General features: G+C 39.8%; 2 protein-coding genes across 2 annotated transcripts in view; one reads left to right on the plus strand and one right to left on the minus strand.

Annotated features, from left to right (window-relative positions):
- Window positions 1–16,406, plus strand: part of ipmkb (inositol polyphosphate multikinase b) — a 152,899-nt gene that overhangs the window by 21,051 nt on the left and 115,442 nt on the right. The window lies entirely within an intron of this gene.
- On the minus strand, window positions 2,859–12,803 carry naglu (N-acetylglucosaminidase, alpha). The gene is made up of 6 exons (XM_079492150.1): window positions 12,256–12,803; window positions 8,198–8,345; window positions 6,066–6,212; window positions 5,827–5,912; window positions 5,346–5,602; window positions 2,859–4,990 (listed from the first exon to the last, which is right to left on the minus strand). Exons 1-6 carry the CDS (start codon window positions 12,675–12,677, stop codon window positions 3,708–3,710), a joined length of 2,343 nt encoding a protein of 780 aa, XP_079348276.1. The 5' UTR covers window positions 12,678–12,803; the 3' UTR covers window positions 2,859–3,707.

Below are 16,406 nucleotides of genomic sequence, written 5' to 3' on the forward strand. Positions count from 1 at the left end.
GTGACATATTCTCAACTAGACGCCTTTTTCAGTTGAAAGTATGTCATTTTTGTGGTCACTTTCTTTTGCTGAAGTAGCCTATAAATTAAGCGTATCAATCCAAAGCTAAGCTGTTCTGAGAGGCTACGTTATTATTTGTTTGGTCCTCTACTGGACACACACACACATACACACACTAGACATTGCAAACAAAACAAATACCACTTAACAGAAAGTATTTTTGAGTTTTGGTAGTTACTTCTGGTGCGCGCACACACGCACACACGTTACATGTTCAGATTTAAAGAGGGTTGATGATGATTTCCCCCCATGCATTCTCCTTTTAATTATGTATTGAATGGTCTTCAGGTTACACTGTTCTCTCATGCAGAGATATGGAAAACGGTGGCCAGGCAAATTTAACCAAATTATGGTTAAAACGTAATATTTTAATTGTACATATCATCTCAAATTGCCCTGTGTATATAATATAAATATATATGAAGAGTAAATTTCCTAAATATACTTTTGTGGGCAAAGAGGCAAAGAAGTTGAACCTGAAGTTCATCACTCAATATTTCTAAAATGAACAGGATCCAGTCTATTGAAGCTATTATAATATGGGACCTCAATTACACTCTGTCCCAGTTTGTAATTAACCACTTTAACCATGACGTCCCAATTTCAGGCATGTCATTATTGGCATAAATTAAGATTACGATTTTTCTGAAATACCTGATCTAAGCTCACACGACATGTTGTGAGATGGTAAATATTTCAAAAATATTTGTGGTTAAGTGATTAAGGTCTATTACCAAAATTTGGTCCAGCACCAACCTTTGTTTCAATTTTGTACTATCAATCATTTTACAATGAGAGTGTCAAATGGTGGATATGCTGTATCATTTTGAAACAAAACTCTATACAGTGTGATTTTGCCTGTTCAGGAACTACAGGGTAAATATGTCATTCTAAATATTGACACTCTTGAAAAATAAAACAAAGGTGTGTTGATATGAAGCACATCTGGATGTGTTAAGACATCCTGTGTTATTTTTTAGAATATATGTCTCATATCGTCAACAGAATGGAACCTTCTAATGTTAATCTTTTTGTAAATTACATATATGAACTGTACAATATGTAGAACATTCAATAACAGGCTGTATATTTGGCAGATGAATAACTATTATTACTAATAAAATATATTCCCAATAACTGATCCCCTTCTTGTGCGTGTTTTATTATTCATCAAATTGAATTTCTGTTGTTAGACAGGATAGTGTGAGGGCTGCAACACCATCTAATTAGCAGACATAACGGAGCCCTGTAAAGTAGGAGCCCATTATGACGATTAACATAAATTTTTTCTTTTTTTTACCATGAAAGGAAAGATATTATTATTATTTTGAATATCGTGAACATATTTTAAGTAGCTTAATAGTCGATTTTGTCAAATTAGAGTGTGGTTTCCACCAGACAGCTAAGTATAAATGCACCAAGTCTGTGTGTGCGCGTGTGTGTGTGTCTGTACTTCTGGAACGTTGCAAGTTGGAAATGCATGCCCCACCCAGATATTATGTCTGTGTCCCTTTTATGGCCATATATGGAGTTCTTTGTCAGGCATGCCCAAATATGGAGTCTATGCAGACGTCAGAATGATGTCAGAACAGGCCAGCTCCATATATGGACACTGGGCAGGGGCCCTGTCCAGAGCCCGGCCTTTTGTGGTGGTTCTGGACAACCTTGTGTCCGACTGACTTGACACCGGGCACTGCACTCCCTGTGGAGGTGTGGTACGTGTGTGCCAAATTTGAAGTCGTTGGGGCGAACGGTTCTCGAGTTACGTGGATTACAGACGTACAGACACACACACACACACAGAGACTTGGTGCATTTATAGTTAGATGTTCTGACAATAAATACCGTAAACACAAGACACGACTTCATGTTGTCCAGGTATGCCACCTGACATTTTGTAACACCAGTACAGCTTTTGTACAGACTGTCCACCTCAACATCCTGAGTGTTCCAGAATTCCTTGACAAATTTGAAATTATGTGGTGATATTTGTACTGTGAAGCAGTTTCCAAAGTAGATCTGTCTGAAATACAATATATTTTCATGTAGCCTACAGTAAGTGTAAATGTATGTCCAGCTAAAAAGGAGTAGCAGCATATGGTAATTATGTATAGGCCCCAGGTGCACCCCAAACGTTCTGTGGGCAAAAATAGCAATCTACAAGCTCAGCCTGTACTGTAAATCAGCTATATTGGGTTAAGAGATTTGGGGAAGAGGTAGGGTTGGATGTCCCCAATGCACACATCGTAGAGGAAAAAAATGATTGACCCTGGGGAACCACGGTCAACTAAGCATAGGGTAAATGGTGCATTTATATAGCGCCTTTATCCAAGGCGCTTTACATAGATTGTGCATTACATTCACCCATTCACACACACATTCATACACCAATTGCGGCGGAAGCCATGCAAGGTACCAACCAGCACATCGGGAGCAATTTGGCGTTCAGTGTCTTGCCCAAGGACACTTCGACATGTAGACAGGAGGAGCCGGGATTCGAACCGCCGACCCATGGATCATTGGACGACCTGCTCTACCTCTTGAGCCACAGTCGCCCCATAGGGTTTTAGTGGCAGTTATAATTTCCATACTTTTTTTTCCTGTGAGAGATTGGTCACCACCATACTTTAGTTCTTAGCAAGGGTTGTCTGATTAGCCTACAGTAGGTGTCACTGCAGTAGCCTGGCTAATAAGCCAGACCGAATCAGGCTATCACTGAAGGTACTCTGCTGTATTCTCTGGCATGGAGAAAGTATTATTGTTGGCTAATATTATTATGCCGACTTATCACTTCCCTGAGGTTACAAATAACAACAGTTTTTATTGTATATTATTAGTTTTATTATTAAAATACAAAAATAACATTTTCCACATATTTATGATGAGTAAGTACAGTAGACACGAATCGGTTATTGTAAATTTAAATTGTGGAAAATGTGAAATATAAAAATGTGCTGTCCGTAAAGAAAACATGATATGAAAACAATTATTTTCATGATTACGATTCAAATAATGTTCTCTGCGTGTCAAAACATTCTGATTTGTACAAGTAATATTGATTTTGAAAAAGATCACTCAGAAAAATCATTTTCAGATGAATTTGAGAAATGGCAGAGCAAATTGTTTAAAATACAGAATAATTTCGAACCAGCAACATTTTAAACCAGCAACATTTTTAACATAATTTCCCTCATCCCCTTTGTAATTGTTTTTGATTGAGCTGTTGATTTGACTGAATATTTTATATATATATACAAAAGACATTATTACAATATGCATATTCCCCACTATGGCTACTAATGAGTCTCAAGTGGTGCCTTTCCAGTCACTATAGCCTCTTTTTGTCTCTTAAGAAGATAGATGTGTTGGCTCTCACAATTTTCAAATGCTTCCGCCAAACAGTCTGCACTTCGGAAGCTCTGAAAACAAGTAGAACATAAACGCGATGCCACATCATGTCCCCACTTCCATTTTGCCTTTGTAGTTGCGTGAATAACTCTCACTGGAAACCAAATTATTCTATATAGCTAGTTGCCTTAGCAGAAATGGTAATTCTAAAATATATTTTAAAGCTATTTTAAAATTGTTTTTATAAATATAGCATTGTGATTGGTCCTGTCTAAAGAGTAGATGACAGCTTCTCGTTCTCAATATTTACCGGGCGGAAATACAGATTCTCTGTAGCAGTCAAAGATTGTGGGAGAGAGTGTTTGTCTGGATAGTCTGTGACTATTCTTCATAGCTTGTGGGTAGTACTTCAGGAAGATCCTGTGGGCAATCTCGTAAGTGTCTCCCAGAGGTTTGGTGGGGTACTTTCTGCCATTGTAGATGAAGCCCTTCTCTATCTGGAATACGGCCTGGTTAAATGCATCTTGATTAAATGGCCGTCCCCTGTCCAGGCATTCCACCAAGGTGTTGACAAACATGCTCCAGCGCTGAGCATAGTAGTCTCCCATCAGGCCTCCCCACTCTTTACTGGCGTAGTCCAGTATCTCACCAGCCGGACCCCATAAAGTGATCTGGTTCCTGGCGTTCATCTCATAGAGCTGAGCCTCCTTCTCATCCAGTCCTAAGGAACGTGCCTGCTCAATCCACACCCCCAACAGGAAGTTCCGGTCGCTCGACAGCAAACGGTCAAGCTCGGGCAAGAGGTCATAGACCAACACGCCACCGGCAGTCAGCAGCTCAGGTAATTTATGTGAATGGAAGGCCTCAGAAATATCCAGGTAAAAAATGGTTGTAAGATCCTGCAGGACTTGCCGTGTCACATCTACGAGATCATAGCGAAAGGTTTCCTTGGACATGAGAGACGGAGCCTCGTCCACAAGGAGCTTCCAGGCTTTGATCAGTTCAGCTGGGTCATACCAGACACCAGTGTTCAGGCGGAAGGATGGTCGGCGCACTAGTGGACTGTGGTTGTGATTTCTGTAATGTGGGATAGTGCAGTTGTACACACTGGCAAACAGAAGCCTCCATGCAGCAGCTAAGTTCTCATCTGTGCTACCATAACGTCGGTAAGCATACAGTGATGCCCACTTGGCCAAGTTGACGGGTTCTTTGCGCCAGGCAAGTTCGGCCATCAGTTCGTACACCACAGGGTTCTGCTCAATACCCTCGGGTGTAATGCCTATGCCCACCATGGTAGAGTTGGGGAAGTTAAGTGCTTTGAACGGCCCCGAGTTGATGCTCTCCACTGTGCCATACAAACCACTGTTGCCCCCAAAGTTGTGCAGCATACACCAGATGAAGGGCTGTCCGTAGAAGGACTCAGTGTAGGAGAAGATGGGCTCCGTCTCTGCAAACAAGTCCAGCACGATCATACGGCCAATAGGCACTCCTTGCAAAAGGGCCTTAATCTGGGCCGGTTTCCAGAATCCGGAGGCACTAAAGAACAGCCAGCCCTGCATCAGCCAAACGGCCTGCGGATCAACTACGGACAAAAAAAATTGCATGTGAGAGAAGAAAGGCACAGTTTGAATGTAGCTACAAAACAGGAGTGGGGTCAAGAGGGGCCGTTTGTTGGCAATAGGGCAGTGTGTCACCCCCGTGTTATGAAACTGGGGCAGTTATTGAACTTATGAACTCAAAACTCTGCACTGTCTGCAGGCCTTTCCATGGCACATTTACTGCTTGTAATACTAACCAAAAAACTGCACTGCTGCCTGTGACAGGCCGATATATCTGCCAGACTGATATCAGTAATCAAATGGTCTAGCACTGAAGCACTCTCCAAAATATGGATTGGCATCAGACCCAAAAATCGGGCATCGGAATTATGTACTCACCCGCGGTCATGGCAGCAAAGACAGAACGACTGACTGCCGACAGGTAGGCGGTGTCCGAGGACGGAGGAATCATCTCGTTAAAGGTGTCCGTGTTGTAGATGTGATCCGTCCCAAACTGCTTCACCACCTGTGACAGATAGAGAGATCCGATCTGGAGGAAAAGAGGGTCACGGGGATCCAAGATGTAGGCACACGAGTAGCTGCAGTTGAAATGAGCCCAAGGCCCCAGTCTGGTTATGTTCGCTTTTGGATGCAACCTGAAAAGCCAATTCAGATACAGTTTAATGCTGCAAAGGGTGAGGCTGATCAGAGGACTATGAATTCCTCAGAAACTATAATAGATTACTATAATAAATATGGGTTCAGGCATTTAAACATATTGAAACATACAAGTTTCATGATGTTGACATTATGCATAATATTTACTGGCCAACGTCAAATAGTCTTCAGAAACAGGCAGTTAGTACAGTTTTATATTAACCTTAGAATGCCCTTGGGAATGTTGCCAGAGAATGCCGGCAGAACAGGGATCATTCCGAAGGATCTCATTCTCTCCAAGATTTTAAACTGGAAAGACAGAGAAATGATTATCAAACAATGAATTACAACATACATTTTGGAAATGTTTGGCCAGCTGATAATCATAAGTCAAGGTTATCATAGATGATAGTATTATTCCATTTAAATGTTTTATATAAGCTGTATGAGGTGATATTATACCTGGAGATAAAGCTGCTTGACATGCCACGATTGCGTTAGGGGTCCTCCATAATCAAACATGTTCCCCATGCGATTCCAGGCTAAGAAAGCAGGCCCAGAGAAGAACTCTTCAATCTCTGACTGGTTCAAACCAATAGCACGGTAAACCTAAAAAAGGATGCACATACTATACTTAATTTAATGTTTACATAATACATATTGCAGCAGACCAGTCTTAAGTTAAACACTTACACCCTGGCGTCCCAATTCACCGCGTTATTACAGCCACACATTTTCAAAATGTTTCAAAAATAGCCGATTTCCGATTAATTTCTAATCATTACGAGGCATTTTGAGCTTGTAAATCAGCTATTTTTGTTGTATACTACTTATTGGGGCTTAAGATAGTGGTTAATTGGTGATAATGCACTTATTAACCCATTTTGAGCGGGAACCCCTTTTGGTGGTTACATACATTGTTATAATTTAGCTATTGAAAAATAGCAGATCTACAAGCTCATAGCGCGCCACTCGGTCTGCTATTTTTTTTAAATCGTTAAAATGTGCTAATGTGCTAACTAATGACAAGTGATAATGCACTCTGAGCTTTCATGATACAGGAACATTCGTCTGCGTGTATTGTATGTCATTGTTAGTCCTCTCAAATCACAGCTCTTGCCACCATGTTCATGACGTGACAACACAGAGTAAAGAAAATTCATGTCTGCACACAGTATATAATTCTATAAACCTGATGAAGCCCATCCTGGGTGAAATGTTGTTTGTTCACCAGTTCCACTCTGTTTCAGTCTTTGAAAATTCTTCCCATTTTTGATATAAACAAACTTCAAATATGACTTTTTTTATTCCAATCAATTCATAAACTACTCCCAGCCTGTTTTCAAAATGTATTCCATTTTAATAACGAAATCCATAATCATTACACCAGAGCATCCATTGATCAAGTTCAGAGGACCTCACATATCAGAGTCTGTACTAACCTCAGTTCTTTCAAGAGACAATTACTGCAATTTGTATTAACAAGCTTGGGCACAATGGGCAACACGTCCTAGTCATGTTATTATTGATATTATTATTAGTCTTTTTATTAATCATTATTTTTGTGAGGATGTGCATGTATATCCTACATCTGATCTCTGCATCACAAAAGATAATTAACTACCTCCGACCATAAACAAACAAGCGCAAGAAAAATGAAGTGAAAGACAGTGTGAATTGAAACCAATGTTTTTGTGGTGCACTTGTCAGCAGAGCATTATGTTATGTTATGTTCAAAAGAAGACATGGCCACAAGCAGACAGTATATCAATATCAAGTATATTATTATTACCTTTCCAACAACAGCAGAGTATCACTATCAGCATATTATTCACAAAACTGTATCATCACCTAGCCCCTCATATCATGTATCAATGTTTGTCTCATTCGTGCAACTGTTGTTTACGTAGCCTGCAAAGCTTCCTTTCCAAAGTGAGAGTACTGAGGTCCCAAGCAGAGATCACAACACACTAATCCATGTAGCATTCAGGAAAAACAATGCAAGAAGAAATGCATTGAGAGTAACCAATTAGTTAGCCAATTACAATGCATCTGCCCCACCGGTTTATGGGATCTAAACATCACATGGCCATCCCTTCATGTTATGTTGCTTATATAAACAAAGCTATTTGCAAGTTTTTATTAGAGAATGATGACAGTGGCAGAATGCTACCTTCAAAAATAATTAAGAATATTTGGACACCAAGAACTGGCCAAGATTTAATAACGAAAATCACACCTGTTTGAAGTGAGGGGCAATCTTATCATCATACATGTCATCTCATTCAAATTCATTTCTGTAGGCCTACGTTTTGCATTTTAATGGCTGAAACCTTGTTGTAAAAGGGGCTTATCGAGTGTTTGCGTTTACACAGACCCTCAAAGCTGGACATAGGACGGGCTAGCGCCCCTCAAAAGTCTGGTCAGGCGTCACTGATGCAGAGTGCGAGCATTTTAGCTTAGTATCTCTGCCGCTGCGTTCCAGGGCCACTGTCCAGCTCTGGGGACCCAGAATAATCCCTCCCACTACACTCTGGGTAACATCATCACAACACACCCAAACGAGATGATGTACACCTCACTGGATGTCTTACCTCTTGCCACAGAGCCTCTTGACCAGTGAAAGCCAATGGCAGATTGATGCCATTGAGGGCCATCCAGTCGATCTCTCTCTGCCATCGTGGCCAGTCCCACCACACAAGCGAATAGCTGGCAGTGCATACATTCTGGTAATATCGGAATCTGGAAAACGGAACAAACATAATTCACTTTATATAATAATTAAATGTATTACATGCAGCACAGCTGTATTTTTCTGTTGTATTATCATTTTTAGTGTTTTCCTTTTTCTTTCCCTTTCAGCAGTATGGGGGTGGGGGTTGTGTGTATGCAAGTGAAAATTGTAAATTATATAAACTGTATTTTTCAATACTATTTTTCTGTTGTTTACAACAGAAAGATTTGCTATGTTTTTCAGTTTTCAGTTCAGTTTCAGTTTTCACAGACCTAAAGAATGCAAAATCAAGAGGTTAGGTTTTTATATTGCTTGAAAATGGGCAATGTTCAAAAGCTACGTTTCAGTAACATTTCACTTGTCTTTATAAATCCACTATCAAAAAACATGAGAAGCTATAACTGTTAAGTATGAGGACATGACAGTGAATGTAGTTGTTTATTACATGACAAACATTTAACCTACCTAAAAAACATGCAGACAGACAGACAGTAGAAAAGCTGACATACGCCTTTACCCAAACCATGGCATGTTCCTCGACAGAGCCATGGGAAAAACTGTTCCAATGGCATGCATTTTACAATATAACCACTGTGCACATGACATAACTGAAGTGAGCTGATGCGAACCTAATGCACGACATGTTCACATAACAATCACAGTAAACAAGAAAATCTCATGTGTGACAACGATCCCCATTTGTAACGCACCCATGGGTTTGGCTTTGTAATGTAATGCAGTGGAAGGGCCTGGGATACAATTATGTTTATAGCACACACCACTTGCACCTAAAACATGTATCCACTAAATAATAAAATACAGGAGTCGTAGGCTTAGCAAGGCTACTCAATTGATGTTTTGTTTTTTCACCCGATTTTTGGTTATTATTTTACTGTTATTATTTATTATTGAGAAGCACAATAAAGCACGTACACCCACTCACTGAAAACCAGGTGCTTTGCAGAGGTTAGAATAATAAAGAAGTGGTTCCTTTACACCATGGACGTGACGTTTCAAGCCTCTGATGAGGAGCCAAGAGGCTCGAAACATCACGTTCATGGTGTCAACGAACTATTTCTATAACTTTTGGAGCAACATCCAGTGTGCATACCTTATCTTTCTTCTCTTCGTTGTTACCTATGCTGATGTACTGTCTCAACAAAATGTACTTTGTAAGATCTAAGATGGCTGTCATGGAATTAGCCTCGTCATAGCTGACAGTCTTACTTGGTCCAAGGCATAAAATGTGAACAAAGGTACGTACAGTATGCAAGTTCTTCTAATGCAGGGCTGCCAACACAGTCACTCTGAAACAAGGTTTCAGCCATTAAAATGCAAAACGTAGGCCTACAGAAATGAATTTGATGACTGAAGAACTGTAAGACCCATCTTTAATAATAACCATTCATTGTTTAAGTGAACATCTCTGTATGATTGCATGCTGAGGGTCCTCCCCCAGAAACTTTTTAACCCATTTTGACCTGAGATCAGATTCTAAAAATGTCTTCTACATCCTGACAGTTTTCTGAAAAAGCTATGTTTCTATGTCAGTCGTTCTTCGATTTTTCAAAAATAGCAGACCTACAAGCTCGTAAGCGCGCCACTTGTAGATCTGCTATTTTTCAATAGCTAAAGCATAACATATATGCCCATATAGTAGATGTAAGTTCCTGTGTTCTGTGAATTTTGAGAGTTTGACGCCAAATCTAGGAGAAATGACAATGCAGGAGTCCTGCAGGATCCAGGAGTGTTGGCAGCCCTGTTCTAATGGTACAGAAGACTAGTAGCCGGGGAGCCACAGGCCCAAAGTTGGACAGGACCTGTGATGTCATGCCGTACTTTTTATTTGTGTTTTTTCTATTAATTTGGTCATTAAGGTCCACAGAATGAGAGGCCTGCTCTGCCGGAAACATTGCGAAAAAAATTTTTGGCCATTTTTGTATAGCCTACCACACCATAGACAACCAATATAAAGCAACATTTCGCAAATTTCATCATGCTTTAATTAGCATGTGACAATTGTGACATGTCAAACTAGGGGTTTTTCATGATTCTGAATCCATTCCAAGCATTAGTTTTGCACGAAAAACACTCCTTGGCCTAAATTCGGCCAAAGCCACTTGTCAAAATGTGCTCAAATGTGCTGACCTAGAAGAGTAGTGCTGTTGTTTTTCTTTTTTTGGTTATTGTTGTTTTGCTTTCTTTATATCAGTAATTGTCTTGTAATGTTCATTGTTTGTATTGTCATTTGTGTGGAAAAAGGAAAATAAATACCTTGTTGAAAAAAAATAATGTGCTGACATCATCACATTTGTGATGACAGCTATGGCCCTTTTTAGGCCAAGGAGTGTTTTTCGTGCAAAACAAATGCTTGGAATGGATTCAGAATCATGAAAACCCCCTAGTTTGACATGTCACATGACTCACATGCTACTTAAAGCATGATGACATTTGGGAAATTGTGCCTTATATTGGTTGTCTCTGGTGTGGTATAGAGAAATGGCCATAACTTTTTTTCGCTGTGTTTTCGGCAGAGCAGGCCTCTCATTCTGTGGACCTTAATAACCAAATTAATAGAGAAAACACAAATAAAAAGTATGTCAGGAGTCATGAAATCACAGGTTAATCCTTAACCGTTGAGCTTTTGGGCCAGTGGCTCCCCGGCTATAGTAGAAACACCTGTTTATTTTACGAGACAAAAACACAACAGAAAGTGCTGAATGGCATGTCATGACATTTGGCCCACAGTATATTCTGGCACTCATCCAGCATTCATATGGCTCCTATGGAATAATGTCCAAAGGGCTGTTTTGAGAATACATTCCAATTAGAAGAATACAATGCATTGCAGAATATAGATCCACATCTAGCCACTGACTATTATAACTCATCAACTTACCGGTATACAACTTTAACACAAGTTTGGATGGAACTTTGGAAGTTGGAACAGCACTGAGATTGTTTGGACTGCATCAAAAAGATTATTTAAATCAAGCAGAGAACATACAGCCCCAGGCCCCACAGTTTGCAACTGAAGGTTGTATGTATGCCACTTGATAATGAAGTTTAGACTTTAGGTCACATACACCCCTGCAGCAACAATGTCAGTCATTCATCATGTGAATGAAAAACTGCGTTTATTTCACTTTGCATTGTTATTTATTTATTTCACTTTGCGTTGTTTTTACTTCAACAATGTGGTCAGACTCCTCCTTGACTTGAGATGCAGCATCTCATTTTAGAGGGGGTTCAATACACTGATAAAACATTGCATGTACAGTACATGTACAATACAGATACACAACAATACAGATACATAATACACAGTACAGAGTCAGTATACATACATGTATACAGTCGATGCAGTTCCCTTGATCATCCTCTCCCACCCACACACCCGACCCCAGCCCTCAACTTTTTCAAATTTTAAGCAAAGAAATGGAGAATACAGCACAATAGTCAGAAAAAGTCAGAAATAAACAGTAATACGAGCTGTATATGGCATGAACAGGTGTTTCGAGATGTGAATAATACAAGCAAGGAAGTCCTGAAGCGGCCAAGAGAGGTATTACATACATATATAGGTAACAATAACAGACCTGAGAGATTGATTGATTGAAATATTTATTAACAGTTTGCAGAATTATAGTACTACATTTCAAGCACAAACTCAATACAAAGACTGTTAACTGTGAGTGGACGACCCAATTCAGCATTACACTTGTTTACAAGAGGGTCCACCTTGTTCAATTCATCAAAACATATAGAGACGTACAAATAGACACTTCTATATAGTCAAAGAACAGAACTGGAATTCATCATAAAGGAGGTAAAAGGGGAAAAGAAACATATACAGTGAGGGGGGAAAGGGGTGGGTGGTGTGTGGGGGGGGAAGATCTAACAGTTTATCTAACTCACTTGTGCTGTGTGCTTATGCGTAGAACCCCGGTGATCTTGGGTAAAGGACGAGGGACATCAAGCTGGTCACCAGACCAGGACACATGACAGTTGCAGAAATATTTGAGGTAGTTGTAGATTCCAGATGCAACGGCCACCCCGGTGCTTCCTGTGGCGACTATCTTGTCGTTCTTACCGGAGCGCAGCTCGCACATGTCCAGGCTGTCATTGGACATGGTTCTGTTGACAGAGACAATGAACTCTCGGTGTCTGTCCCCCAGCAGGCGCTTCACAAGTTCCACCACGGCTCTTCTCTGGGTCTTGTCGCTGGCTTGCGGTCTCAAGTGATCCAGAGTTTGAAACTTGCAATGAACCGAGACGATCAGAGCGAATAGAACCAATAAAGCGATGCTACAACCGCTCCGGACTGACATTTTGATCATACTTTCAAGCGAGTTGTTGTTCCCACTTCATGATATAAGTTTCATGCTCGATTGCTGCAGAACCACAGCAAAACCAAGTAAAACCAAGTAAAACCAGGAAGCGTTTGCTCAGCAATGCTCACTAAACAATCATTGGGCCAATCAAGAAGTAGCTTCGCCGACACATTCAAGACTTGGGCCAATCAGGCCAGAGAGTTTGTGTGAGACTTGTTTGCGTGAAATGAAATGAAATGAAATGAAATGAAATGAAATCTATATTTACCCAGGGTATCTGGGCTAAGCTCAAGAACTTGTTTCCAGCCAGGCCCTGCTCATAGAACACATTTCATCGTAGTGGTTGATGCCTTGTTCAAGGGCATTTCAGCGGTGGTAATTTTAACGTGTCGGACGGCTGGTTCGAACTGGGAACCTTCCGGTATCTAGACCGCGCCGCTATCCGTTCGGCCACCGCTGCCACTTATGATGTGCATATGATGCATGATGTACTGTAATGAATGAGGAAAGAAAGCTCAATGATCATCACGTGCATGATCCTGGATGATATTTTAGATCCTGTAATACGATACAATATTTTCATACGTACGTTATATAATGTGTATTTTGTGATCAGATGCTATTCTTGAGACTGTTTGTTGGTGGACTGACCAGCAAATCCGAGCCGCTCTGTCTCTGACCATTTGAATTAGTTGTCAGGCTCAGGGCCCGCGGTGTGAGTACCAGATGTGCCCATTTAGGACTGAGATTTCATTTCATTTCATTTATTTATTTCGAACATATTAAAACATAAAAGAACAGGCAATGGAAATAAAGGAAGAACTAGATTTAAAATAATAATAAAACAAGAAATAAAACAAGGGATATCTAATATCCTTATAGTTTATGTTCGAAAAAGGGATAGGAAGAAGTTTAGTTAAAAACTTATCGGGTCCTACCCCTTCTTTGTGTATCAAAAAAAATAATATAAAATAAATAGTCAAGCATATACTGTACAAGACAGTCAAGGGTCAAGGTTGACCCCTGAGGACATACATTTATACACTCACAAAAACGTGTGCGTACACACTGTACCCAGCTATTCTATCCTATATATATATTTATTAAATCTTTTTTAAACATTTTTTTAAACTTATTCCATGTTTCACATTGTTTCAATTCGTCTTTGCATTCCACAGGATAACCCCTTTCACTGAAACACGGCTGTGGTATTTTGCATTGGTCCTCACTAACGGCTGATTAAACATACATACCCCTCTCAGATCATTGGTCCTCACTAACGGCTGATTAAACATACATACCCCTCTCAGATCATTGGTCCTCACTAACGGCTGATTAAACATACATACCCCTCTCAGATCATTGGTCCTCACTAACGGCTGATTAAACATACATACCCCTCTCAGATCATAATGACTCTCTCTCTTCTGGAACAACCTCTGGATGTTGTTTGGTAATCATTTGTTTTGTGCTTTATACGTTATTTGGACTGTTTTCATGTCAACCAGATCTTTACATTTTAATGCTTTTAAATTGATAAAGAGTTGGTTTGTTGGTTCTCTGTAGGCAGTTTTATTTACAATTCGTATTGCTCTTTTTTGGAGGATAAATATTGATTTAGTATTTGTTTTATATGTGTTTCCCCACACTTCCACACAGTATGTTATGTATGGCAATATAAAAGAATTGTATAACATATATAGTGAACTTTTATTTAAGAAATCTTTGACTTTATATAGTATTGCTATTGATTTGGCTATTTTAGTTTTTATATAATTTATATGAGGCTTCCAACATACTTTATTATCTATTATTACTCCAAGGAATTTGACTTCATCCACTTGTTCAATTTCCATTTTGTTTATTGTAAGTTTTTTATTTGTATTAGTTATACGATTTCCAAATATTATGTATTTTGTTTTACTTAAATTTAGTGTCAATTTATTAAATATATATATATATATATATATATATATATATAGTAAGACAACTATCATTCATGAAGGACGTCCTCCTTGGTCGAGCGAGCTGGCTGAGCGGCAGCAGAATCATGTTTCTTTATATTTGTGATCCTCTCATAATACATCCTCTACAACACACAAATACTGAGTCATCTGCCACCTTGGTTGATTTTTTTTTTTTTTTTTTAATATCCACCTCCTTGCTGATCCTTGAAAGACCAGAGCTGGATTTTTGTTGTGCCCACTTTAGTGTATGAAGTGCAATGGTGGGTGTTGTAGTATGGGTCATCTGTGATGAATTTCAGAGCAGAGTGGTAAATGTCTATACCACCCTTCTCTCATCATCCACCATGCAAACTTTTCAGCCACCTTGTTCTAATCTTATGAATGTCAATATCCATTTCTAATAAGGTGAGGTTTGAGAGTCTGGCCTCCTTCATGCAATCTAGATATTAGTTTGGACTGGAGCTGCATGGCTTTATGTAGGTGTGTCTGTCCGTTTAAGCATGGAATGTGATGTATGATGATGTATGATAAGAGCGGTGCTCTTATCTTTTTTTGTATGGCATAAAACTTGTCAGGAGGCATTTTTAGAATCGGCCCTTGAGACTGAAGCGATCAACCCCTGTGTACTGATTTAATCGTGTCTGTTGCTGCCAACCCCGGGACTGTTGGCCTGGGCAGGGTGTAGACAACCATGTAACTCATTTGATACACATACAAAGTATTCATTAATTGTCTCCACCAGGCCGAAGGCATGGGGAGAGAGTATGTTTTGCACTCCGTCCGTGTGTCCGTCCGTCCGTCCGTCCGTTACCAGCTAATCTCCGGCACCGTTAACCCGGTCGATGCCAAACTTTGCACACACACTCCCTGGATGCCAACGATGAACCTCTGCCCCACATTTTCCAGAACGGCCTGTTATAGCACCACCATGAGGCAGCTTTTCACATGTTTTACCTAAAACTGCACTGATCTGCGTGAAACGTTGCATGCACACTCCCTAGAGGCCAAGGACAAATCTTTGACCTGCATTTTCCGCATCTGCCTTTTATAGCGCCACCAGGAGGCCGACTTTTGTAAAACACATTTTTGATATTACTCCTCCAGATTCTGTCCAAAAATCTCACAAATCGTATGGTCATGTGCTCAAGTCGGATCTGTCCGATATTTCATATTCCAGCCTAATTGGCTATAATTGGCTTTCACAGTTTGCAAGATTGCCCCGTTTTGAACAAAAGCCTCAAATCATGAACGCAGCATGCAATTTACGTGAAATCTTTCACACATTTTCTTACTAGGCTGAGGAATATATCCCACCCTTTTCACATTGGCCTGTTATAGCGCCACCAACAGGTTGATTTTTGCAAAACACATTTTTGGAACAAAATGCCTCAAATCATCCAATTGGCGTCACCAGGCACTCTGCATTTCCTCAACAAAATGAAGAAAATTGTTGCAAAAAAACATGTTTATATTACTCCTAAACATTTTGCCAAACATCTCACACAGTCCTATCCTCCTGGTGGAGACATGTGCCCAGAAGGGCACTTTTTCTAGTTAGTGCCATATTATCAGCTGCATAGCTTTATTATGTGGCAGCCCCTCTTCTCAATTCTATAAAACACAAAAACATGAGACCATTAATGATTAAAAAAAAAATATATATATATAATATGTTTTTATTTGTTCAATCCCCCAAAACAGAAGCAAAGACTATAGGGTTCATACACATCCATATTCAAAAATAATTTAAATATACATAACTACTTCT

The sequence above is a fragment of the Electrona antarctica genome (genome assembly GCF_951216825.1).
Source record: "Electrona antarctica genome assembly, chromosome: 22".
Lineage (NCBI taxonomy): Eukaryota > Metazoa > Chordata > Actinopteri > Myctophiformes > Myctophidae > Electrona > Electrona antarctica.

Coding starts and splice junctions, on each gene's coding strand:
- naglu (XM_079492150.1), bottom strand. CDS start 12,677: ATGATCAAAATGTCAGTCCGGAGCGGTTGTAGCATCGCTTTATTGGTT. Junction 8,346..12,255: donor CGCATAAGCACACAGCACAA/GTGAGTTAGATA, acceptor TCCGTTTTCCAG/ATTCCGATATTACCAGAATG. Junction 5,913..6,065: donor TCAAGCAGCTTTATCTCCAG/GTATAATATCAC, acceptor CTGTCTTTCCAG/TTTAAAATCTTGGAGAGAAT.